Raw genomic sequence first — 27,171 nt, forward strand, 5'->3', positions numbered from 1 at the left:
CATGTATCGTTCCGATGCAGAGGTCGAGGGTATTATCCTCCTTTTCAAAAAAAAAAAGGAATTGGGCGGCAATTCTGCGACGTCCATCCGGACATCGGAAATTTTCCAAAGTGAGATGCTCAAAGTGCCAAATATCCGGTTTTCCCCAATTGACACTGCGTTAACCTTTCTTTTCCTGCAAAGGAGAGATCCAGGACCATGGAGAACTTTCCCGGTGGAACTTTGAGAACTTGGCTCTAATATTTGTCAACGGAGAGGAGAAACTTGGGAGCGACCAGCGACGGAGACCTTTCCTTAAAACGGACTTCAAGCGATGAAGATGCAGCCTCGCCCACGAGAGCAAGCAGCATTAGTAAAATCGAAGCCCTGCGAGAAGGGCCAGATCCCCACGCCAGCGCCGACCTGTCCCATGTTACTTGAAGAAGCCGTAAATAAAGGAAGGAAATGAAGGAGAAAAGAAAGATCGGACGGATGGAACCGACGAGCGCACCAAACTGCTTTTGGCGCAAGCGCGGAATCGTGCGCCGTCCTCCTGTAGCCTCGCCACCAACCGGTTCATCACAGTCACACACACTCACACAGAGGCCAGAACAAGTACACAGTGCGCAGTACGCACGCTCTCCTCCTAATCTTCTTAAGTAGAAGACGAGGTAGCTGCCTGCGGCCTACCTCACTCACTCACCCAACCGCGCGCCGGCCCGCTCCCGCACTACACCCAGAGGCTTCCTCCCACCGGACGCAGGATCGCGACCGCCTAGCTACCCGGAGCTTGGATAATTCTTACGACTCAGACCCTGCCTGAGCTCTCCGGTGGTTCTTCCTTCCAGCATCGATCTGCTTCTTGGGCGATCTTGGTAGGGGCTAGCTAATGGAGGCGGCATTGGTTCTGGTGGTGGCGGTGCTCCTTGGGTCCCCAGCTCTTGTTGCCTCAGGTGGGCTATGGCTGTGATGCTCGTCGATTGCTCTGTTCTTTGACTACTCTGTTCTTTGAGCATGAGAGATGCTTCCTTTGTTTCACAAAAAAAAGCATTTCCTTGGCTCCTTCAATGAGGTTTGCTCGGCTGAGCAAAATCCATGTCTGTTCTTTGATTTTGTCCGCGTGGCAGATTTCTGCGTGTGCCGGTCGGAGCAGCCGACGGCGGTGCTGCAGAAGGCGATCGACTACGCCTGCGGGCAGGGCGCGGACTGCACGGCCATCGCGCAGAGCGGGGCGTGCTACAGCCCCGACGAGGTCGCCTCGCACTGCTCCTGGGCCGCCAACAGCTACTTCCAGAAGTTCAGGTCCTCCGGCGCCACCTGCGACTTCACCGGCGCCGCCACCCTCTCCTCCACCGACCCCAGTACGTCCTCTATACTCCGTCCTCATCGCATTGCCATTCCACATCCTCGGATGGATTCTTCCTCACGTACGTACGTCTTCTGTTCTTCTTCTTTCAGGTTTCTCCGGGTGCACGTTCCCTTCCAGTGCCAGGTACAATTTTCATGCTCGCTCATACCTTAAGTCGCACTATATCATCAGATGACATACTCGTCGCGTTTCTTCCGGCATTTTCCTGAATTTGATCGTAGTATTACAAAAGGCAAAAAGGCCAAAAGACATCTTTGTTTGGCTTCAGTGTCTTGCGGTTTTGTCATGGCTAAACTAGACAAAAGGGAGATGCGCTAATTAAACTTTCCATACGATTGATCGTCGCATCTGAGCTAAAAAGTTCAGACATGCCTTCTTCTAGCATGTGCATCATGTCTGTAGACGAAAAGGAAGCTTCACTGACAGAGCTATTAGCGATTATTGTACTAATATACTCTAGGGAAAGCTCCAGCTTTCCAAAGACTATTATGATAATACAGTTCAAGTGTCAGAGCGTGTGACTAACATATTAGGTTCGGTGTGCAAGCATGGAAACACGGAGGCATGACGCTATGATGCATTTTGACGTGGATATTCTCTTCTCTTTGACGCAGCGCCGCCGGCACCGCGACGGGCACCGGGACAGCCACCACGGGTACCGGGACAACCACGGGCACTGGGACGGCGACTACGGGCACCGGGACAACCACGGCGGGCACCTTCAGCCCCGGGATGGGCACCGGCTTCAACAGCACCGGGTTCAGCCCGACGACCGGGAGCATGGACGGCACCGCCGCGGCGGCCGGCTTGCTTCCGTCGATGAGACTGGCGGCCTCCATCGCCGTCCTCCTCCTCTCCTACTTGGCACTGCCCTGAACTCTCTCCGTCTGTCCGTCTCCTCTCATGGCAGAACACATTAGCAGTTAGCTTCAGTGGCCTTCTGGTCTGGCCTGCCAGAAGCAAGCTGAGAGTGTGGATTTGTCTAATGGAATCAGTCGATCTGGAGAGTTGATCGTCGTTATTGTTCCCTAGTGTCATGGGCTGGTTAGCTGGGGGTGTCATTTTGGCTCTAGTTTAATTTTAATTTATCTATGGCCTCCCACAGGCTGGAGGAGTGGTGTATGATTCGGTAGGATGGCTGTCTCTTTCCCGCTGCAAGGACCCTTGTCTTCCTTGTCTGTTTTTATACTGTTGGCCTCTCTTAATTTTAAGCATTTTTTGCTTGTGAATCTGGAGCTATAATAGTCTGGCTGGCGGTTTGATTTAATTCATTCAACAAGGAAGGATCGGTTGGTGTAATCTTAGGTCGCCATCAGCTTTCCTTGCGTGTTTTTCGGTGTTGATGGTGGCTTGTGCGTGCCATAGTATTCTCGGCATGGAATCTCGCACGTCCCCGCATGGCCACATCAACTTGTTTGCCAACCACCATGTGGTGTGGTGTGACCATCTGGAGGGCAAACAACAGTAAAATAATGCATACCCAAGTTTTTTTAGCACACCCTCAAACCGACTATCATCCGGTCGCATTTTGGCATCCAACACCGTACCCCATTGTGTGGCAGCTGTTTGGACGTTCGTAAAGCCCCCGATTTGTCTTCGGTTTGCGGAAAAAAGGGACATCTTGACCGAACTTCTCATTGCATGAAGAAGGTGTCGCGTATTCATGACGGCATGCGCCGTTCCAGAGCGACAACGTGCGTTCATGCCGGCGCATGAGCGGACGCAACTTCTCATTGGAGACGGCATTGTAGCGATGCGCTGCCTGAGGGAGTCGCCCTATCTCCGCAGTGGATGGTGTTTGTGAAGATTGTCCCCTACTATAAGGTAACAAAGGATGTCTCTTTTCTCAAATGCAAGAAGTTGCTAGGAAGCACGTGGAGATGGCATTTGGATTGCTCCAATCTCGATGGATAATTATTCGCGGAGCTACAAATATGTGGGATCCTGAGACATTGTGGAAGTGATGACATGTCGTGTAATCTTCCAGAACATGGTTGTGAAGGCTGAGTGTGATGGGGCTGCCCGTACACACGATTTTGAAATGCCTGGAGTGAATGTACGTCTGGAATAGGTTCCAGAGCATGTTGTCAACTTCTCAAAGATTCATCGACAACTCCAAGATCATCAGGAGCACGCTCAGTTACTAAATAATTATGTGGAGCATATGTGGATCCAGATCGAAAACCATTAAAATTAATGTTCAACTATGCACTAGATATGCATTGATAACTTCGATTATGCACACGCAAGTACTCAATAATCTTGTTGTTCATATGTGGATCCAGATCTTAATGTTCGACTATGCACTAGAGATGCATTGATAACTTCGATTATGCACATGCAAGTACTCAATAATCTTGTTCTGCATATGTGGATCCACACCAGAAACCATCACACTGAGTAATACATATGTTTCAACTATCTATTTCATTCTAATTATTTATAGTTGAATTGTTGTGTGTTTGCATTCATTGCTGTGCGCAATTTCTATGGTTGAATGATCTACTTGCATGGAATTGATGTTTTGAAGATGAAGGGTGTGGTTGCCCGGACGGAAAACTGGGGGCTCGCCGGCTAGTGTCCATTGCATACATCTGTAGACATATAGGGAGCACGTTGGCAAGTGCGGTTGGAAATGCTCTTACCTACCAATTGGGCCTAGGACTTTTGTTAGATTTCATACGGGTTTTTGAACATCAGCATATTATTAATCAAACTAGAAAGTTACACATAGTCTCTTGGATACATTCTGAAGAAGAACAAAAGGCACAAAGATTACTAAAGTTCACAGAAGCCCTGGCCAAACAATGAGCCACATCATTACCATGCCGACGCACAAACATAAAAAGCATCGAAGAGAAAACGTTGGACGCAAATTTGATGTCAGCCACCACCGATCTGACCGAAGATCTGTCGTGAGAAGAGAGTGGAGGCGTTGGATCAGCGACGGACAATCAGAGGCAAAGATGACCTTGTGGAATTTCTCCTCCCGAGCCAGGAAGACCGCCCGGCGAAGCGCCTTCGCTTCAGCAAGTTCAGGAGGGAGCTCCCCTTGGGAAGACTCACAACAGGCAATGACACAGCACCCAGCATGATCAAGAGCCATCACGCCTATTAGAGTATATTCGGCCGGTTCAGTTTTTGAGACCATATAGTGATTTGTTAAGGAGACAGACAAGAGTTGGTGAGGAGGGATTTTCGAAGCCAGAGGGTTGCTGGCAGTACACAGTTTCATTTAGTGTTCCATGGAGAAAAGCATTTTTGACATCTAGTTGGTGAATAGGCCATGAAGAGGAAACTGCAAGACTAAGAACAACACTAATGGTGCTAGGTTTTACCACAGGAGAAAAAGTCTCATCAAAATCAATGTCATGCTGCTGGGAAAAACCATGACAAACCCAGCGAGCTTTGTAGCGAGCAAGAGAATCATCGGCATGAAACTTGTGGCGAAAAACCCACTTGCCAGAGACAATATTAACACCAGGTGGTTTTGGAACTAAAGTCCAGGTGTTGTTCTGCTGTAGAGCATCGAATTCGTCTTAGCAGAAAACCAAAGAGGATCAAGAAGAGCTCGTTTATATGAAGTGGGAATAGGGGAGACAGTCGGTGTGGCCGTGAGATTAAGATGGCGAGTAGGGAGATGAAAACCGTGTTTGCCACGAGTACACATGACATGATCGTTGGTGGGAGCTTGAATGGGTACATCATGTGGAGGAATGGGTGGTGACGGACTAGGGGCTATAGGAGAAGGAGATGAAGCAGCAGGTGTAGAAGATGGGTCGAGGGATGAGAAGGGGAAAGGTTGTTTGTAACAAGAGTGGAAGGCGGACTGGCTTGTGTAGTATCGGCCGTGGACGGGGTGGTAGTGGTGCTGGTTGATGCGGTGGCAGGTGGGGAAGGTTCCGCGGCCGAGATGATGGCAAGAAGAGAAGATGGATGAGTAGTGGAAGATGGTGAGGGAGAGGAAGAGGCAGTGGTGGCAACGGCAAAGGGAAAAACATGCTCATCAAAGGTGACATGTCTCGAGATAAGCACACGACCGGAAGAGGGATCAAAACGGCGATGCCCTTTGTAATCATCGGAGAGGCCAAGATAAATGCAGGGTAGAGATCGTGGGGCTAGTTTGTGAGTTGTGATGGATGTGATGTTAGGAAAGCATAGGCAACCAAATACCCGAAGAGAAAGGTAGTTGGGATCAGATAGAAGAAGATATTGAAAGAGTGTATAGCAAGGACACGTTTTGGTGGGGCGGATGTTAAGAAGAAGGGTAGTAGTGCGTAGAGCTTCGACCCAAAAACAGGGAGGAAGAGATGCTTGGATAAGTAGAGTGCGTAGGATATCGTTGATGGAACAAAGAGAGCGCTCGGCCTTCCCGTTTTGAGAGGAGGTATAGAGACAAGAAAAGCATAGAAGAATGCCATGGGAGAGGAAAAATGTGTGGTTGGTGATGTTGTCGAACTCGCACTCGTTGTCACATTGGATAAAGCGAATAGGTAGGCCAAAGTGTGTTTGGACGTAGGTGCAAAAGGTGAGAAAAAGTTGATGTACATCAGATTTAGCACGTAGAGGGAACGTCCATATGTAGTGAGAATAATCATCTAAAATCACAAGATAATATTTATATCCAGAAACACTAGGAATAGGAGAGGTCCATAGATCACAATGTAAAAGCTCAAAAGGAAAAGTGCTAAGAGTAGATGATGTTCCAAAAGGAAGTCGAACATGTTTGCCGCATTGGCATGCCTTACAAAAAGAAGAATCATGTGAAACACTAGTGCTAGGAATAGAAAATTCTTGTAGTAGAGATGACAACGTTGAATTATTGGGGTGACCGAGCCGATGATGCCACAGATCAACTAAAGCCAGCATGGCGCGAGGAGAGGGTGCATGCGCTCCATGAAGTGGATAGAGATCGTTCGTGCTATTGTAGCGAGCAAGAAGTGTCTCCGTTCTTAGATCCTTCACAGATAGACCAGAAGGATCAAATGCTAGAATGACAAGATTATCGATGATAAATTGGCGAACAGAAATAAGGTTTTTGATTAAAGAAGGAACAACAAGAATATTGCGGAGTTGAAAATTGGCATGATCGGATTGTATAGAAGAGTGGCCGGTGCAAGAGACGGGAACAAGGGAGCCGTCTCCTATGGTGATGGAAGAAAGGAAAATAATCTGACAGAATATCCATATTTGAAGACATATGTGAGGATGCACCAGAATCGAAAATCCAATCCGTACCTTGGTTATTGAGTGTAAAGTTGTTCATGGCGGCTGTTGGAAATATGCCCTAGAGGCAATAATAAAAGCATTATTATTATATTTCCTTGTTCATGATAATTGTCTTTATTCATTCTATAATTGTGTTATCCGGAAATCGTAATACATGTGTGAATAACAGACACCAACATGTCCCTAGTAAGCCTCTAGTTGACTAGCTCGTTGATCAACAGATAGTCATGGTTTCCTGACTATGGACATTGGATGTCATTGATAACGAGATCACATCATTAGGAGAATGATGTGATGGACAAGACCCAATCCTAAACATAGCACAAGATTGTATAGTTCGTTTGCTAGAGTTTTCCAATGTCAAAGTATCTTTTCCTTAGACCATGAGATCGTGTACTCCCGGATACCGTAGGAATGCTTTGGGTATACCAAACGTCACAATGTAACTGGGTGACTATAAAGGTAGACTACGGGTATCTCCGAAAGTGTCTGTTGGGTTGACATGGATCAAGACTGGGATTTGTCACTCCGTATGACGGAGAGGTATCGCTGGGCCCACTCGGTAATGCATCATCATAATGAGCTCAAAGTGACCAAGTGTCTGGTCACGGGATCATGCATTACGGTACGAGTAAAGTGACTTGCCGGTAACGAGATTGAACGAGGTATTGGGATACCGACGATCGAATCTCGGGCAAGTAACATATCGATTGACAAAGGGAATTGCATACGGGGTTGATTGAATCCTCGACATCGTGGTTCATCCGATGAGATCATCGTGGAGCATGTGGGAGCCAACATGGGTATCCAGATCCCGCTGTTGGTTATTGACCGGAGAGTCGTCTCGGTCATGTCTGCTTGTCTCCCGAACCCGTAGGGTCTACACACTTAAGGTTCGGTGACGCTAGGGTTGTGAAGATATGTATATGCAGTAACCTGAATGTTGTTCGGAGTCCCGGATGAGATCCCGAACATCACGAGGAGTTCCGGAGGTAAAGAATTATATATAGGAAGTGCTGTTTCGGCCATCGGGACAAGTTTCGGGGTCGCCGGTATTGTACCGGGACCACCGGAAGGGTCCCGGGGGTCCACCGGGTGGGGCCACCTATCCCGGGGGGGCCCATGGGCTGAAGTGGGAGGGAACCCAGCCCATAGTGGGCTGGGGCGCCACCCCCCCTAGGGCCCATGCGGCTAGGGTTGAGGGGAAACCCTAAAGGGGGGCGCCCCCTTGCTTGGGGGGCAAGCCCCCCACCCTAGGCCGCCGCCCCCCTAGTAGATGCCATCTACTAGGGCCGGCGCCCCCCTAGCACCCCTATATATAGTGGGGGAGAGGAGGGACTTCATACACCAGCCCCTGGCGCCTCCCTCTCTCCCCGTTACGTCTCTCTCTCGTAGTATAGGCGAAGCCCTGCTACTGTGACGCCCTGCATCCACCACCACGTCGTCGTGCTGCTGGATCTTCATCAACCTCTCCTCCCCCCTTGCTGGATCAAGAAGGAGGAGACGTCTCCCGTCCCGTACGTGTGTTGAACGCGGAGGTGCCGTCCGTTCGGCGCTTGGTCATCGGTGATTTGAATCACGTCGTGTTCGACTACATCATCACCGTTCTTTGAACGCTTCCGCGCGCGATCTACAAAGGTATGTAGATGCATCTGATGACTCGTTGCTAGATGAACTCCTAGATGGATCTTGGTGAAACGAGTAGGAAAATTTTTGTTTTCTGCAACGTTCCCCAAGAGTGGCATCATGAGCTAGGTCTATGCGTAGTTCTTCTTGCGCGAGTAGAACACAATTTGTTGTGGGCGTAGATTTGTCAACTTTCTTGCCGCTACTAGTCTTTTCTTGCTTCAGCGGTATTGTGGGATGAAGCGGACCGGACCAACCTTACACGTACGCTTACGTGAGACCGGTTCCACCGACTAACATGCACTAGTTGCATAAGGTGGCTGGCGGGTGTCTGTCTCTCCCACTTTAGTTGGAGCGGATTCGATGAACAGGGTCCTTATGAAGGGTAAATAGAAGTTGACAAATCACGTTGTGGCTTTAACGTAGGTAAGAAGACGTTCTTGCTAGAACCCTAATTCAGCCACGTAAAACTTGCAACAACAATTAGAGGACGTCTAACTTGTTTTTGCAGCAAGTGGTTTGTGATATGATATGGCCAAAGTTGTGATGAATGATGAATGATCTATATGTGATGTATGAGATGTTCATGCTATTGTAATAGGAATCACGACTTGCATGTCGATGAGTATGACAACCGGCAGGAGCCATAGGAGTTGTCTTTATTCTTTTATATGACCTGCGTGTCATTGAGAAACGCCATGTAAATTACTTTACTTTATTGCTAAACGCGTTAGCCATAGTAGTAGAAGTAATAGTTGGCGAGCAACTTCATGGAGACACGATGATGGAGATCATTATGATGGAGATCATGGTGTCAAGCCGGTGACAAGATGATCATGGAGCCCCAAGATGGAGATCAAAGGAGCTATGTGATAATGGCCATATCATGTCACGTTTATTATTTGATTGCATGTGATGTTTATCATGTTTTGCATCTTGTTTACTTAGAACGACGGTAGTAAATAAGATGATCCCTCATAATAATTTCAAGAAGTGTTCCCCCTAACTGTGCACCGTTGCGACAGTTCGCTGTTTCAAAACACCACGTGATGATCAGGTGTTTTATTCAGACGTTCACATACAACGGGTGTAAGACAGATTTACACATGCAAACACTTAGGTTGACTTGACGAGCCTAGCATGTACAGACATGGCCTCGGAACACAGAAGACCGAAAGGTCGAGCATGAGTCGTATAGAAGATACGATCAACATGAAGATGTTCACCGATGTTGACTAGTCCGTCTCACGTGATGATCGGACACGGCCTAGTTAACTCGGATCATGTAATACTTAGATGACTAGAGGGATGTCTAATCTAAGTGGGAGTTCATTAATAATTTGATTAGATGAACTTAATTATCATGAACTTAGTCTAAAATATTTTACAATATGTCTTGTAGATCAAATGGCCCACGTAGCCCTCAACTTCAACGCGTTCCTAGAGAAAACCAAGCTGAAAGACGATGGCAGCAACTATACGGACTGGGTCCGGAACCTGAGGATCATCCTCATAGCTGCCAAGAAAGATTATGTCCTACAAGCACCGCTAGGTGAAGCTCCCGTCCCACAGAACCAAGACGTTATGAACGCTTGGCAGACACGTGTTGACGACTACTCCCTCGTTCGGTGCGGCATGCTTTACAGCTTAGAGCCGGGGCTCCAAAAACGTTTTGAGAGACATGGAGCATATGAGATGTTCGAAGAGCTGAAAATGGTTTTTCAAGCTCATGCCCGGATCGAGAGATATGAAGTCTCCGATAAGTTCTTCAGCTGTAAGATGGAGGAAAATAGTTCTATCAGTGAGCACATACTCACTATGTCTGGGTTGCATAACCGCTTGTCTCAGCTGGGAGTTAATCTCCCGGATGATGCAGTCATTGACAGAATCCTCCAGTCGCTTCCACCAAGCTACAAGAGCTTTGTGATGAACTTCAACATGCAGGGGATGCAAAAGACCATTCCTGAGTTGTTCTCAATGCTGAAATCAGCGGAGGTAGAAGTCAAGAAGGAACATCAAGTGTTGATGGTCAATAAAACCACTAAGTTCAAGAAAGGCAAGGGTAAAAAGAACTTCAAGAAGGACGGCAAGGAGGTTGCCGCGCCCGGCAAGCAAGCTGCCGGGAAGAAGCCAAAGAATGGACCCAAGCCCGAGACTGAGTGCTTTTATTGCAAGGGAAGCGGTCACTGGAAGCAGAACTGCCCTAAATACTTAGCAGACAAGAAGGCCGGCAAAGCAAAAGGTATATGTGATATACATGTAATTGATGTGTACCTTACTAGTGTCCGTAGTAGCTCCTGGGTATTTGATACCGGTGCAGTTGCTCACATTTGTAACTCAAAGCAGGGGCTGCGGAATAAACGGAAACTGGCAAAGGACGAGGTGACGATGCGCGTCGGGAATGGTTCCAAGGTCAATGTGATCGCCATCGGCACGCTACCTCTATATCTACCTTCGGGATTAGTTTTAAACCTTAATAATTGTTATTTAGTGCCAGCTTTGAGCATGAACATTGTATCGGGATCTCGTCTAATTCGAGATGGCTACTCATTTAAATCCGAGAATAATGGTTGTTCTATTTATATGAGAGATATGTTTTATGGTCATGCTCCTATGGTGAATGGTTTATTCTTTATGAATCTCGAACGTGATACTACACATGTTCATAATGTGAGTACCAAAAGATGTAAGATTGATAATGATAGTCCCACATACTTGTGGCACTGCCGCCTTGGTCACATAGGTGTTAAACGCATGAAGAAGCTCCATGCAGATGGACTTTTAGAGTCTCTTGATTATGAATCATTTGACACGTGCGAACCATGCCTCATGGGTAAGATGACCAAGACTCCGTTCTCAGGAACAATGGAGCGAGCAACCAACTTATTGGAAATCATACATACTGATGTGTGCGGTCCAATGAGTGTTGAGGCTCGCGGTGGCTATCGTTATGTTCTCACACTCACTGATGATTTAAGTAGATATGGGTATATCTACTTAATGAAACGCAAGTCTGAAACCTTTGAAAAGTTCAAGGAATTTCAGAGTGAGGTTGAGAATCAACGTGACAGGAAAATCAAGTTTCTACGATCAGATCGTGGAGGAGAATACTTGAGTCACGAATTTGGCACACACTTAAGAAAATGTGGAATAGTTTCACAACTCACGCCGCCTGGAACACCTCAGCGTAACGGTGTGTCCGAACATCGTAATCGCACTCTATTAGATATGGTGCGATCTATGATGTCTCTTACCGATTTACCGCTATCTTTTTGGTGCTATGCTTTAGAGACTGCCGCATTCACTTTAAATAGGGCTCCGTCGAAATCCGTTGAGACGACACCGTATGAATTATGGTTTGGGAAGAAACCTAAGCTGTCGTTTCTAAAAGTTTGGGGATGCGATGCTTATGTCAAGAAACTTCAACCTGAAAAGCTCGAACCCAAGTCGGAAAAATGCGTCTTCATAGGGTACCCAAAAGAAACTATTGGGTACACCTTCTACCTCAGATCCGAAGGCAAGATCTTTGTTGCCAAGAATGGGTCCTTTCTAGAGAAAGAGTTTCTCTCGAAAGAAGTAAGTGGGAGGAAAGTAGAGCTTGATGAAGTATTACCTCTCGAATCGGTAAATGACGCAACTCAAGAAAATGTTCCTGAGGTGCCTGCACCGACTAGAGAGGAGGTTAATGATAATGATCAAGATACTTCTAATCAAGCTTCTACTGAAATTCGAAGGTCCACAAGGACACGTTCCGCACCAGAGTGGTACGGCAACCCTGTCTTGGAAATCATGTTGTTAGACAACGGTGAACCTTCGAACTATGAGGAAGCGATGGCGGGCCCGGATTCCGACAAATGGCTGGAGGCCATGAAATCCGAGATAGGATCCATGTATGAAAACGAAGTATGGACTTTGACTGACTTGCCCGTTGAACGGCGAGCCATAGAAAATAAATGGATCTTTAAGAGGAAGACTGACGCGGATGGTAATGTGACCATCTATAAAGCTAGGCTTGTCGCTAAGGGTTATCGACAAGTTCAAGGGGTTGACTACGATGAGACTTTCTCACCGGTAGCGAAGCTGAAGTCCGTCCGAATCATGTTAGCAATTGCCGCATTTTATGATTATGAAATTTGGCAAATGGACGTCAAAATGGCATTCCTTAATGGTTTCCTTAAGGAAGAATTGTATATGATGCAGCCGGAAGGTTTTGTCGATCCTAAGAATGCTGACAAGGTGTGCAAGCTCCAACGCTCGATTTATGGGCTGGTGCAAGCATCTCGGAGTTGGAACATTCACTTTGATGAGATGATCAAAGCGTTTGGGTTTACGCAGACTTATGGAGAAGCCTGCGTTTACAAGAAAGTGAGTGGGAGCTCTGTAGCATTTCTCATATTATATGTAGATGACATACTATTGATGGGAAATGATATAGAACTCTTGGACAGCATCAAGGCCTACTTGAATAAGAGTTTTTCAATGAAGGACCTTGGAGAAGCTGCTTACATATTAGGCATCAAAATCTATAGAGATAGATCGAGACGCCTCATAGGTCTTTCACAAAGCACATACCTTGATAAGATATTGAAGAAGTTCAATATGGATCAATCTAATAAGGGGTTCTTGCCTGTGTTACAAGGTGTGAAATTGAGCTCAGCTCAATGTCCGACCACGGCAGAAGATATAGAAGAGATGAGCGTCATCCCCTATGCATCAGCCATAGGTTCTATTATGTATGCCATGCTGTGTACCAGACCTGATGTAAACCTTGCCGTAAGTTTGGTAGGAAGGTACCAAAGTAATCCCGGCAAGGAACACTGGACAGCGGTCAAGAATATCCTGAAGTACCTGAAAAGGACTAAGGAAATGTTTCTCGTTTATGGAGGTGACGAAGAGCTCGTCGTAAAGGGTTACATCGACGCTAGCTTCGACACAGATCTGGATGACTCTAAGTCACAAACCGGATACGTGTATATTCTGAATGGTGGGGCAGTAAGCTGGTGCAGTTGCAAGCAAAGTGTCGTGGCGGGATCTACATGTGAAGCGGAGTACATGGCAGCCTCGGAGGCAGCACATGAAGCAATATGGGTGAAGGAGTTCATCACCGACCTAGGAGTCATACCCAATGCATCGGGGCCAATCAAACTTTTCTGTGACAACACTGGAGCTATTGCACTTGCCAAGGAGCCCAGGTTTCACAAGAAGACAAGGCACATCAAGCGTCGCTTCAACTCCATTCGTGAAAATGTTCAAGATGGAGACATAGAGATTTGTAAAATACATACGGACCTGAATGTAGCAGATCCGTTGACTAAACCTCTCCCTAGAGCAAAACATGATCAACACCAGAATTCCATGGGTGTTCGATTCATCACAATGTAACTAGATTATTGACTCTAGTGCAAGTGGGAGACTGTTGGAAATATGCCCTAGAGGCAATAATAAAAGCATTATTATTATATTTCCTTGTTCATGATAATTGTCTTTATTCATTCTATAATTGTGTTATCCGGAAATCGTAATACATGTGTGAATAACAGACACCAACATGTCCCTAGTAAGCCTCTAGTTGACTAGCTCGTTGATCAACAGATAGTCATGGTTTCCTGACTATGGACATTGGATGTCATTGATAACGAGATCACATCATTAGGAGAATGATGTGATGGACAAGACCCAATCCTAAACATAGCACAAGATCGTATAGTTCGTTTGCTAGAGTTTTCCAATGTCAAAGTATCTTTTCCTTAGACCATGAGATCGTGTACTCCCGGATACCGTAGGAATGCTTTGGGTATACCAAACGTCACAACGTAACTGGGTGACTATAAAGGTAGACTACGGGTATCTCCGAAAGTGTCTGTTGGGTTGACATGGATCAAGACTGGGATTTGTCACTCCGTATGACGGAGAGATATCGCTGGGCCCACTCGGTAATGCATCATCATAATGAGCTCAAAGTGACCAAGTGTCTGGTCACGGGATCATGCATTACGGTACGAGTAAAGTGACTTGCCGGTAACGAGATTGAACGAGGTATTGGGATACCGACGATCGAATCTCGGGCAAGTAACATATCGATTGACAAAGGGAATTGCATACGGGGTTGATTGAATCCTCGACATCGTGGTTCATCCGATGAGATCATCGTGGAGCATGTGGGAGCCAACATGGGTATCCAGATCCCGCTGTTGGTTATTGACCGGAGAGTCGTCTCGGTCATGTCTGCTTGTCTCCCGAACCCGTAGGGTCTACACACTTAAGGTTCGGTGACGCTAGGGTTGTGAAGATATGTATATGCAGTAACCCGAATGTTGTTCGGAGTCCCGGATGAGATCCCGAACATCACGAGGAGTTCCGGAATGGTCCGGAGGTAAAGAATTATATATAGGAAGTGCTGTTTCGGCCATCGGGACAAGTTTCGGGGTCGCCGGTATTGTACCGGGACCACCGGAAGGGTCCCGGGGGTCCACCGGGTGGGGCCACCTATCCCGGGGGGCCCATGGGCTGAAGTGGGAGGGAACCCAGCCCATAGTGGGCTGGGGCGCCACCCCCCCTAGGGCCCATGCGGCTAGGGTTGAGGGGAAACCCTAAAGGGGGGCGCCCCCTTGCTTGGGGGGCAAGCCCCCCACCCTAGGCCGCCGCCCCCCCTAGTAGATGCCATCTACTAGGGCCGGCGCCCCCCTAGCACCCCTATATATAGTGGGGGAGAGGAGGGACTTCATACACCAGCCCCTGGCGCCTCCCTCTCTCCCCGTTACGTCTCTCTCTCGTAGTATAGGCGAAGCCCTGCTACTGTGACGCCCTGCATCCACCACCACGTCGTCGTGCTGCTGGATCTTCATCAACCTCTCCTCCCCCCTTGCTGGATCAAGAAGGAGGAGACGTCTCCCGTCCCGTACGTGTGTTGAACGCGGAGGTGCCGTCCGTTCGGCGCTTGGTCATCGGTGATTTGAATCACGTCGTGTTCGACTACATCATCACCGTTCTTTGAACGCTTCCGCGCGCGATCTACAAAGGTATGTAGATGCATCTGATGACTCGTTGCTAGATGAACTCCTAGATGGATCTTGGTGAAACGAGTAGGAAAATTTTTGTTTTCTGCAACGTTCCCCAAGAGTGGTAATGAAGGCGGCTTAATCCCAGGCTCCCTGTGGTGGAGGAGTTGGCGGTCCGGGGGCAGGCGCGTGCGCGTATGGCATGGGTGAAGCAGGGCCGTAGGCGTAGGGCACATAGGGGACCGCTAGGTAGCCATGAGGTGATCCTTGGATGGCTCGCGTTGGAGAGGTCGTGGCAGTGTAGACATGAGGCGGTGGCCGCGGACCAAGGAGGCCGGGAGCACCGGTAGCAGGGCGAAGGCCCGGGCTCCAATTGCCGGTGTACGCGGGAGGAGCGCCGTATGGAGACGGCGCCGACCAGGGCATGGGCCACGCCTGAACTAGACCAGTCCAGGGGTCTTGCTGAGGGTGCCAAGACACGGGAGCAGTGGCCGATGGAGGAGGCGCCGGTGGTGAAGCCAATGGTGGTGGAGCAGCAGGTCGAGGCTGCGGCGGCCGGTAGACGGGGTTTTTGCCCCCATAGTTAGGACTCGGGCGCCATCCTGGAGGAGCCGAGGATGTAGGCGTCGGTGGAGCAGGCGATGGAGGCGGCGCAGATGGTGCAGAGAGCCGGGCGACGTGAAACACCTGGGAAGGACGCGTCGCCTTGCGCGCCTGGTTCTGTGCCTCGAGCTGCAAGATGGAGCGGACCTCCGAGAAGGAGGGGTAAGGTCGCAACATAGGGATGAAGGTGGCCTGCTTCTCGAACTGTTCCCCGAGGCCGACGAGGAGAGCTTTGATGAGGGTCCGATCGTCAACGTGATCACCGAACTCACGGAGTTCATCGCCGATCGCCTTGATCCGTTGGCAATAGACGGTGACCGGAGAGTCGCCTTGGATGCTGGTGCGGAGCTCGATGTGTAGCGCGTTAACACGCGCATCGAAGTTGTCCTAGAAGAGCTGCTGAAGAGAGGCCCAAAGTTTAGCAGCGGTGTCGTCGTCGTTGGAGACGAGGTTGAAGAGCTCGGTGGAGATGCGGGTATATATCCATTGGATGACGGTGGGTCATCCTTGATCCAGCGAGGATCAGTCGGCCGCGGGGGAGCGGCTGGATTGATGTGATGGCGGAGACCGCAGCGGCCGAGGTGGACGTGGAAGAGGTGGTGCCTATGGTAGAAGTTGTGGGCGGCGAGGTCTAGGGTTATCGGGATGAAAGGTGAGACATCGGCGATAGTATCGGCGAGGGAGAGCTGAGGTAGTTGGGATGGGGTAGGGTTTTAGGTAGAGGTTGAAAAAGATAGAGGAGCAGTGCCGGTAGCGCGGAACTCGGTGATAGTGAAGAGAGTAAGTTTATATAAGTACAAAGTCTTGGGGTCCAAGTATAAAAGAGATAGATTACAATTCAAAACTAACAAAAACTGAACCGACTGAATATACTCTAATAACACCGGCTCTAGACTTGCCCTGATCATAAAAAACAGCACTGTGTGACATAACTAAAGGCGGAAACATTAGAGCAAAAGAATCCCTTGCTTCACAACTAGACCCAGGTGCTGGTTTGAATAAATGCAAGAAATTGAGCTCCACATATGCTTTAATCTTCATAGCAATACAGCGAGGATGAGGAGCAGCAATGCCATTTCGAGAAGCATTACGGGCGTCCGAGATGTGCCATAAACTGACAATCAGCACTATGGCTACATAATTAGAGGAACGCTGCAAGAAATCAAACAATCACTGTTGGGGAGAGAGTAAGTTGGACTGCCTCAGCGTCAAGTCATAAGAAAAGCTTCATGTCCTTCACGGGCATAAGGACATAACAACGTACAATGTCCAATGCTCTCCGTCCGCTCACGGAAACAGCAGGCATCAGTAGTCGGAGAAGCTTGACACCCGGTGGCAAGCAGTCACGTGCCAAACGCCAAAGGATGACCTTCGTCTTGTTAGGAGCAATGAAGGACCAGATGGCCTTCCAATCCTTCATCAGAAATGCTATTTGAGAATTGGCCACGGCCATTACAGCCTCGAGAGACCATGAAGCTAGTTGACCGAGCAAGATTTTACACGGTTACATGCACTGTGGTAAGGTTAAATGTAGTGGGAGCGTGCACGGGAGGGAAAGTTGCATGCATAGTTGCTCCCCTGTCTCCCTCTTCAAAACCTACATTCAAACTAGTCTAATTTTACTATTTCCGTATTTGCAATCGAATTCACAGAAATTACATTGTCTCGAAGGAAATTAAACCATATCAAATATTTCACTAAATTACAAAAATAATGGAAAAGCATTTCGATTATTTTACTCAATTTCAGAAGAAAAAAATGAAGACATATTTTAATTATTTCACTCAGCTTAGAAAATATTGCACTTCCATTTTAGACTTATTTCATTTATTTCACATACATTAGGCACATATTTCAATGATGTGACAACAAATTGAACATGTACTTCAAATATTTTAATCAATTTCAGAAAGAAAAATAAACACATATTTTAAGTATTTTAAGTATACACTCAATTTCAGAAAACTTTAAACACATAGTCAATTATTTCACTCAGTTTTAGACCTTATTAAACAGACATTTTATATGTATCTAAGTATATCACATACATTAGACACATATTTCCATTATTTTCTCTCAATTTTAAAAAATGAAAATATATTTCAATTATTCCTCTCATGTTCCAAAGAAGAAATTGAGCACATATTTCAATCCATTTGAATATGATGATATTTTCATAAAAAACAAACACAAAGTTCAATATATCTTAATATGATCATATGTTTAACAAAAATGAACACATTTTTAGTTATGTCACTCAATTTCATAAGCCAAAAAACATAACGTCTATTTCCATTATTTCACTCAATTTCAGAAGGAAAAATGGACAATTAACTCATTTTTAGGAAGGAAAAGGTGGATACATAATTCAATTAATTAATTGATTGATTTGTTTAGAGACACAGTGAAATATAAAGTAGTTAAAATAAATTTAATATCAACCTTGTTTTACAGGCTTCTCGACAGGAATTCAAATATAAAATAAAAATAAAAATGGAGTTTTGATTTAAAAGATATGAATGTTTATATATGAAAACTAAATTAAAAGGCTTGTAATTGTTGGATGAAGTAAGAGAGAGAATGGAAGTGCTTTCTCTATCTCATGAATAGTTGCACCCCAACTCTCAAAAGGAAGATTGGGATACATCAATATACATGTGGGTGGAGATAAATTAACACGCGCAGCGGATGGTGGATTTTTGACCGGTACATACATTTGCCTTTAGAAAATAACTTTTTTAGCAAGACCTTTAGAAAATAACTTTGCCATAGTAATGATGAGACCTCCTATCAGTTGGTTCACGGACGCTCGCAGCGTTAGCGTGCAGGCCGCGGCCCAATAACTCGCAACGAGTCCGCTTGCATTTTCAATTCGCTTCGCTGCCAGCTCGCATGGTCGCTCGATCCCCCGTTGATCGCTAGTTGACCTTTTGACCCTGAAAATTAACCATTAGCCAAAACAGGTGACCAATGACTTTTTAAAATCGTTTATTTGGAAAAAATGTTCACATATTTGAAATATATTGACCAATTAGAGAAAGTTTATGGATTTCAAAAAAGGTTATCGAATTTTTAAAATTGTGCATGCATTTGGAAAAATATCACAAATTTCAGGAGAAATCATGAATTTGAAATAAAAACCCTAAATTCTAAAATAATCCATGAATTTGAAGTGTTCAAAAAATAAATAAATAAACACGAATTTGTCCACAAATTTTGAAAATTTCATGGATTTTTAAAACTTCCGCCGATTCAGAAAATGTTCAATAATCTGAGAAACTTTTGCTAATTTGAATTATTTCTGTGATTTTGAAAATAGTTCACGAATTTAAGAAAGGAAAAATAAAATAATAAAAATAAATAAATGAACGAAAATCATTTTTAAAAAACCGCCATGAGAAAACCTTCCATGTGGTTCCCAAAACTGGTGCAAAAAGGCCATATGGGCCAGCCCACTATGCCGGCGTTAAAGCTTAACAGGAATCGGCGAAATCGCTAATTGAGGAGTACTCCTTGCAAAGATCACTCCTACCTCATCGGGTTGTGACGAGTGGCGCGAAGTGGCGCGTTGCATGTGCGCCACTTGTCGTAACCTGAAAGTTTTCCCTTTTTTCGTAAATTCGTTTATTCAAAACGTCTTATCTCTTAAACCGTGCATCCAAATCTCGAACCATTTTCATCGTTGGATTTCTCGGGTTGGGATCTTCAAAAGTAGATCCCATATTGATAGGTTTTGACGAGAAAAACCTAATTGGAAGCGTGTTTTTTTCCCTTTCTGAAAGAGGCACGGTTGTGTCTCTCGCGAAAGCACAACCGTGCCTCTCGCGGAAGGAAAAAAACAGAAAACACGTTTTTTTCCATGCCTCTCGTGAAAGAAAAAAAACAGAAAATGCGTTTTTTTCTGATATCGAGAGGCAGGGCCGTGCCTTTCGCGGAAGGAAAACCGTGTCTCTCATGGAGGAAAAGAAGAAACGTTTTTTTTGTTTTCAAGAGGCATGGTTGTACCTCTCGCGGAGGCAAAAAAACACTTTTATCGAGCAAAAAAATCGATTTTGTGCCTCTCGCGGAAGCAAAATCGTGTCTCTCGTGGAGGGAAAAAAAAGAAACACGTTTTTTTTGTTTTCGAGAGGCATGATTGTGCCTCTCGTGGAAGCAAAAAAAAACGTGTTTATTCGCGCGAAAAAATCATTTTTTTGTCCAAAACCTAAGAAAGACCGGTGAAAAACCAAAAAACCCCAAAAGAACCGTTTAAAAAGTCAAAAACGCGTGCGGAAAAAAAATCCGACTGGAGCTCCCAGAGCACGACACGTGACGACGCTTTCAACCCACCCGCAAGTGGTCGTTGCGAAGCTTCTAAAAAAGCGCTCGTCAACTAGTTGCTCCCAGGAATCCGTGATAGTGATGGACTATTGAGGGCTCATGTTAGATCCAAATTATGTAAGCTGACGGGCTTACGTGAACATCGTATTTTACATGTTGGACTAGGAGCAGTGCATCAGCTTCAATGGCGCGGCTAACTAAGGGGCTTCGATTTGTATCCTTGGGCGCGACTATGTATCGCCTACAGCGAGACGTAGCACGGCCTCTTGTCAAATAGCCACCATTTGGGCCGGCCCAGCATGGACCATAGGCCTTGAGCATTCTATTTTTTCCTTTCTTTTTCTTGAACTTTTACTTTATTTTTTCTTTTCCTTACATTTTGAAATATTCTGAATATATTGATTATAAAAACGACTTAACATACAGAATCAAAAAATGTTAATCGCACATTTCAAAAGTAATGACATGCATAGGAAAATATTTCCAATGTATACACAAATTGTATAATGTGTATAAGAAAAATAGACATGAAAAAAATTTCAAAATAATAATTATGTATTTAAATACTAATAAATTTAATAATAGAATGTTCTAGATGTATACAAAAATGGTACAATGTGTACGAAAAAAGTAGACATCAAGGCATACAAATGCATAAATGTTAATGATGTAGTAATAAATGTTAAACATGTATAAATAATGTACAATGTGTATGCAAAAAAGAAGGCATCAAAACACATATATGAAAAATTGTTTTAAATGTACTTAAAAAAGTTAAACATGTATTAAGAATATATTGTGTAAGAAAAAAGTAGATATAAAATAATATATATTTAAAAATACTAATCATGTATAGATTTTTTAAATATGTATATAAAAAATATTCTTGATGTATATGAAATTTACAATGTGTATGCCAAAGATAAACACGAAATAATATATGTTTGAAGAAATGTTAATCATGTATTTTAAAATGTTAAATGTGTGTATAAAATTGTTCTATATGTATACAGAAAATGTTATTGATGTATTCAATATTTACAATGCGTATGAAAAAAATAGACACAAAATAAAATATTTTTTAAAATGGTAATCATGTATTTTCAAATGTCGAACGTGCGTATAGAAATGTTCATGGTTTACAAAAAAGTTTTAGAATGTGTAAGAAAGTTGACATACAAATATATGTTCGAAAATAATGTTAATCACATATTTGAGATAATGTCCAACGTGTATACAATTATTTCATGCATTTTAATATTTTTTAGAAGTTTATAAAAAATGATCCTATTATATACAGAAAGAGAAAGAAACCTGACAAAAACCTAAAATGAGAAACAAAGAAAAGACAAAAACACAAATAAAAACCAAAAAAGAAACAAAGAAAACTGACGTAAAAGAATGGACAACAGTGAAAGGGAGAAAGAAAGAAAGAAAGAAAAACAAAGAAACGGAATGAAAACCAAGAAAGAAACAAAGTAAAACCGAGAAAAACAAGTCTAAAATGGGAAAGAAAATAAAGACCAGTGAAACCCAAGAAAAAAAGGAAGAAAAAGAAGAACACAATACTAGTGAAAATGATGAAGAAACAAAGAAATCAATGAAAAACAAAGAAAACCCCATAAAATAGAGACAAAACAAAAAAAAATGATAAAAAGGGAGCGAACACACAACCAGCGCACGAACGAACAATCGCTAAAAATGGCCGGCTCAGGACTATACAGGCACACGAAAACCTTCGGGCGAAACAGTAGGTACTCTTGCTTACAGCATCGACAACTGGACTTTGTAAATCCGATCTTTTAAATACCTGTGGATTGTTTGTATTTCCTGGCCGGTTGATGACTTTGTTAATTCAAAGTCGGGCTTTTCGTGAGCCTTCGTTCAAAAAAAATTACCCGTGGATGCATCCGGACGCGTCGGCGGACACTGATCGATTAAGTTTCAAATTTACCTTTTCACAATCGGACATCTCAATTAGCGCACCTTAAATCCATATAAACTCACGCAACTACGTAAACGATGTATTACACACATCATCTGGCTACTACTCCCTCTGTTCGGAAAAGTTTGTGCCCCAAATGAATGTATCTAGCATTAAGTTGGTATTAGATACATTCATTTGAGGAACAAGGCCGGGACAAGTTTTTTCGGACGGAAGGAGTACATCACTAACATGCATCGGACTATCAAACATTGGCATGTTTGGTTATGGTGGAGAGGATCATCCACGGGTGCCCTTGCCCTCCCTGGCTTTCTTGCTGTCCTTCTCGCGGAAGTACCAGTCGATGACGTGGTAGGGATCAAGCCGGATCTGCTCGTCGCCGGAGCTGTCTGACCCATGGTTGTCCTCCTTCTCCTTCTTAGGTGGCAGTCCGGCCATGGCATGGACCTATCGATTCTGCTCTCGGGCGAGGGCGCGAGTGTTCCTCTGTTGCCACTTTTTGTACAATGCAGACGCAGATGGCTTCCTGCTATTCGACCGCCCGCGTTGCTACATTAGCCGCCTCCACCTCCGTCATGTCGACAGCGAGGCGTGCCTCCGCCTCCCTTATCCTCTCCTTCCCACGATGGGCGCACCGATCCCGGTGGGACTCAAACTCCATCGGAGCGGTGATTGGAATGGGAGGCTTGAAGGCTCTTGGGACCGCGATGATCCAGCCCCACAGGATCCGAGCGCCCGATGCACCGACGCTATGGAGTCGCATCGGACAGATCGTGCCGTCGGCCCACTCGGGCGGGCGCTGTCCTCCTGGGAACGGCGGAGTGCGATGCGGACGACCATTGCCTCCTCTGACCCACATGAGATAACACCCCATTCGACGGATCCAGACTGGTCGGAATCCGATACGCTACCCGCCACGCTGGAGAGGCCGGAGATCATCGGATGGGAGCTTGAGTGGCGGAGGAAAAGTGGAGTGAAGTGACTAGGATTTAGTCCGGAGAGCAAATGAGGAGGAATATACGTGGGGTCGGGTAGACCAGTGTGGCCGGATCCGATGTGACAGACGCATCAATATCCACCCCATATTTAAGTTGGATATGAGGGAAGACGGCCAGCTCGGATGTTTGAGACCCGTTTAAGACGTCCGTCTAAATTGAATTTTTGTGATCAACCAATGACTGGACCGTTCACCGGAACGTTTGAGATGGTTTTGGGTCGCCTGATGCTCTGAAGTGCTCTGAAGGGAGATACAGATCTTGTCAAGATCCACCCCCCGCAGCTTGACGGCTTATAGATAGTAAAGTGGGTTATTTTCAAAAAAAAAAGAATAGTAAAGTGGGTCAACACGTAGAAACTCTTTTTTCCTCCGCAAGTGTTCCCACATGCATGACATGCATGAGATAGGAAGCCATATTACATGCACTAGTGGTTTCGGCTGGCGGGATCAAAGGAGCTGCACACGGTTGGTACTGTTAGTTGGACCGACACACGCCGCCTCCATTGCCGTGTTCTCCTCTCCACAGCTGGACGCATGTGCAGGTAATTGTGCTTAAGGAGCGAGCTACCTCTTTTAGCCACAAATTATTGTCAGGCCAATGCAAAAGTGCAATCTCAGTTCAAATTCAAACTCGTTAGTTGGGATCGAAAATGAAAGAATGAATCGAAAAATTGTCATTTCAGTTTCTACCTTTACAAAATAATTCATGGATCGCTATGCAGATTTGACGAGTTCATCTGTCAGCTATGCTAGTGTGAGTGAGTGAGTGATTGAGTGGGTTGACTAGAAGAGTTTGCCGGCAAACTCCTCGATGTCCTCATCTCTGATGGACGGCGACGCCATCTTCCTGAACTGCTTGAGGTCCGACAGGCTCCGGCCGAGCTTCAGGGCCACCTTGGTCGCGAACACCTCGCCGCCCTCCCTCCGCTCGAGGTTGGGCTCGCCGAGGTTGGCCTCGATGTCCTCCTGGATCTTGCGGTAGAACCCGGCACAGTTGCGGAGCAGCTCGAAGAGCATGCCCATCTGCCCACCGTGCTCCATCGTGTTCACCGCCGCTGCCAACGCCCCGCCAAGGACGGCCGCGCCGGACGCCCACGCTCCAGCCTCGCCGGACCCGATGAACACCGACGCGAGCGCCGCCGTGCCGGCCAGCGCCGGGCCGGCCACGGCGAGGCCCCTGTTTAGGTTCAGCACCAGCTTGCCCACTCTCAGGAACTCCTGCTCGTCCTTGGCCTTGATGACCCTGAGGATGCCCCGCATCTCTTCCTCGAGATCTTGGGTCCAACCGTTGTTGCCGGAAGCGGAGCCACGACGGCCGAGGCTCCTTGACCTCTTGGGCTGCGCGGCGCGGCGGCGCGGCCACCAGCGCGCGGGCTCGACGGCCTTGGGGAACTTCTCGAGCATGCCGGGGAGCAGCGGCAGCGGGTAGGCGGCGTCGAGCGCGAGCACCCGGTCCATGGCCTCCTGCACGTCGTCCTTGGTCGTGGTCGCGGGCGCGCCGAGCGCGAGCGCGGCGCGGAGGTCGCGCTCCAGCTCCCTCCACAGCCGCGTGGCGTTGCGCTGCTCCTCGGCGAGCTGCGAGGGCTGGATCTTGTTGACGGCCGCCATGGTGACCGCCGCGGAGGCCAGGAGGACCCCCGCGGAGGCCTTGAGCGCGACCACGCCGGGCGCGGCGGGCGCGAGCGCGGCCATGACGGAGGCGGCGAGCGTGAGGGAGTTGGTGGAGTGGAGCAGCAGGTGGTTCCAGTTGTCACGCTGCCTGCCGATGATGTCGTGCATCTCGGCCCGGTCCGCCGCCGCGTCCGCGATGGCGCGGAGCTTCTCGATGGACACGGAACCGCCGTCGGCGTCCGGTGACGGAGAGGCCGGGATCCAGTCAAGCTTGAGGCTGAGGTTGTCCTGCGCCATGTGAATGCCGGAAGGCACGCGCAGGGCGGCGCGGCAGGTCGCGGCGCCGGTCCGGCATGGCCGTGGCCGCGGCCGCGCGGCGGAGGTGGATGGGAGAAAGGAAGACTGGGCCAAGAAGAGGCGCTGGGGCTGGAGTGCCGCCATGCTTTGGACTGCAGCTGGTTCGGTGATGTAGCTTCGTTTGATTTGCTGGGTTTGGAAGGCGATCGAAGTGGCTTTCAAGCTTTTGCTGCTTCCGTGTAGACGAATTGACGAAGAGGGATATGGGATTGGGATGGAAGCGGGGTGGTATTTATAGGGGAATGATGGGAAAAGTTTGACCCGGGGTGGGTTGGGTTGGGCTGGGTCCGGGTCATGGAACCTGTGGTTTGAATTTTGAAGGGTCCAAGACGACGTAGAGACCATTTCTATTGCCTCAAAAAATGAAATAGAGACCGTTTCTGGCAACTGTCCAACAGATGGATGGGTTAGTTTAAGGCTTTAAGCCAAGTAGTAGGTTGATTTCTTCACACTCCATGATCAGAGGCCACCCTGCTCCGTCACACAAACACACTGTTATGACCGGGCAGACTTGTGCCCGTAGGAGGTCCACTGTGCAGGTTTAGTTAGGGGCTTAGCCCTTAAGTTATATATTTTATTTTCCATCGTGGTTATATATATTAGTTGTAAGACTTTATGACAATCAAGCAATAAGAATAAATCTATTGCCCGGCTCCCAGAAGAGCCGGGCCCTAACCCTAGCCGCCTCCAGCCCTTGCGCCGCCGCCTCCTCTCCCTCGCACGACGGCACCCTGCCGCCGGCGATCGCGAGCAGCACCACGCCCAGCCCCCTCCTTCCCCTACAGCCTACGCCCTAGACCCGGTAGGGTCCTAGCTCCTACCACACACACTTGCACATCACTCGTTCATTTCTTTTTCGTTCCTACGTAGGAGTAGCTCATATAGACGGAGTGGATCTCGGCCCTTGCCGGTGGGAGGGCTCCGTTTTTAGATCTTTTATCGAGATTTTTTATGGTTTGTGTCATGTTCAGGAAGGCGAGATGGCGCCAACTCCCTGAAGATGGAATAAAGGTCTTCCCGCCAAGCCCTCGTTCCGGTGATGCGTCTAGCATCATCGGTGGGCGTGTGGAGATGTGTCTCCAACGAATCTATTTATGGTGGATTTTCTCGTATATGTTCGTCGTTCGTCTTTGTTTGTGTGTCTTCAAGATGGATTCTTTTGATCTATACTCTTCATCTGCGGCGGTTGTTGTTCTGGTGCGTTGGTTCTATAAGACCTTAACACCAGTGGCGGAGCTATGTAGGGGCAAAACAGTGCCATGGCCCACCCAGCTTCGAACGAAAACAATGCAAAGTGTGAGCCTAATTGGGCTATTTCTGAATCTTTTGGGTGGTGTTATTCAGATTGGCCCGCCCTGCTCTTAATTTGTAGCTCCGCCACTGCTTAGCACGACGACTTACCGACTGTCTACTACAACAACGGTTGCCCGGCTCCGGCGAGGGAGGGGCGATAACAGCGGTGCGCCTTCGGCTCGCTTCAGTGCTTGTAGTCGACGCTAGGCGGTCTGCAGATCTTGGCGTTCGTTGTACTACCATGATTGAAGATGGATATATTGATAGTTTTTTCTGCAAAAAAAGAAAGAAATTGGATTGTACATCTTTCAATCTTTTGATTTTATATCGATTTTTATACATATAAGGTGTCCTAGCAGATATCTTTTGCTAGAATTAATGAGCTTCGCCCATATGTATTTTTAGCAATTGCTAAATAAATCTTAAAGGCTCGTGTATGGAAAGAGGTGAAGGTGTAATCGTTAGTGCCCCTACGAAAGTGGGATGATGTTAGACCAACTTATATAGTCCAGATTTAGCACATATAGTAGAAGACCTATAATTTTTTTCCCGTCATATAGATGACAAAATTTGCTACTATCAGTTAAAAAAACAAAAACATATGTATAACAAGAAAATGCCACATGGCTACATAAAAAACTTCATCATGGCAAAAAAAATAAGTAAATCATGTTTTTTTCTTTAACGTGAATGCAAATCTTCGAAAAACGGCCATAATATCTGTACACCATGGCAATGCATTTTTTTGTGTATGATTTTTCTTGCAAAACTACATCGCGGGCCAATGCAACTCCATATTTTTTTGCAAATGTATAATTGCTTTTCATTGAACAATTTTATGGCA

General features: G+C 46.6%; 1 protein-coding gene and 2 pseudogenes across 1 annotated transcript; 1 reads left to right on the plus strand and 2 right to left on the minus strand.

Annotated features, from left to right (window-relative positions):
- The first annotated feature begins 607 nt into the window (after nt 1-607).
- On the plus strand, nt 608-2,577 carry LOC125516673 (glucan endo-1,3-beta-glucosidase 3-like). The gene is made up of 4 exons (XM_048682023.1): nt 608-932; nt 1,107-1,340; nt 1,438-1,471; nt 1,963-2,577. Exons 1-4 carry the CDS (start codon nt 869-871, stop codon nt 2,222-2,224), a joined length of 594 nt encoding a protein of 197 aa, XP_048537980.1. The 5' UTR covers nt 608-868; the 3' UTR covers nt 2,225-2,577.
- Nucleotides 2,578-15,339: 12,762 nt separating this feature from the next.
- Nucleotides 15,340-17,257, minus strand: LOC147964125 (uncharacterized; annotated as a pseudogene).
- Nucleotides 17,258-23,717: 6,460 nt separating this feature from the next.
- On the minus strand, nt 23,718-25,231 carry LOC125514419 (putative F-box protein At4g22030 pseudogene; annotated as a pseudogene).
- Between the last annotated feature and the right edge of the window lie 1,940 nt (nt 25,232-27,171).

This window comes from Triticum urartu, chromosome 6A, assembly GCF_056163025.1.
Source record: "Triticum urartu cultivar PI428250 chromosome 6A, HENAU_Tu73, whole genome shotgun sequence".
Lineage (NCBI taxonomy): Eukaryota > Viridiplantae > Streptophyta > Magnoliopsida > Poales > Poaceae > Triticum > Triticum urartu.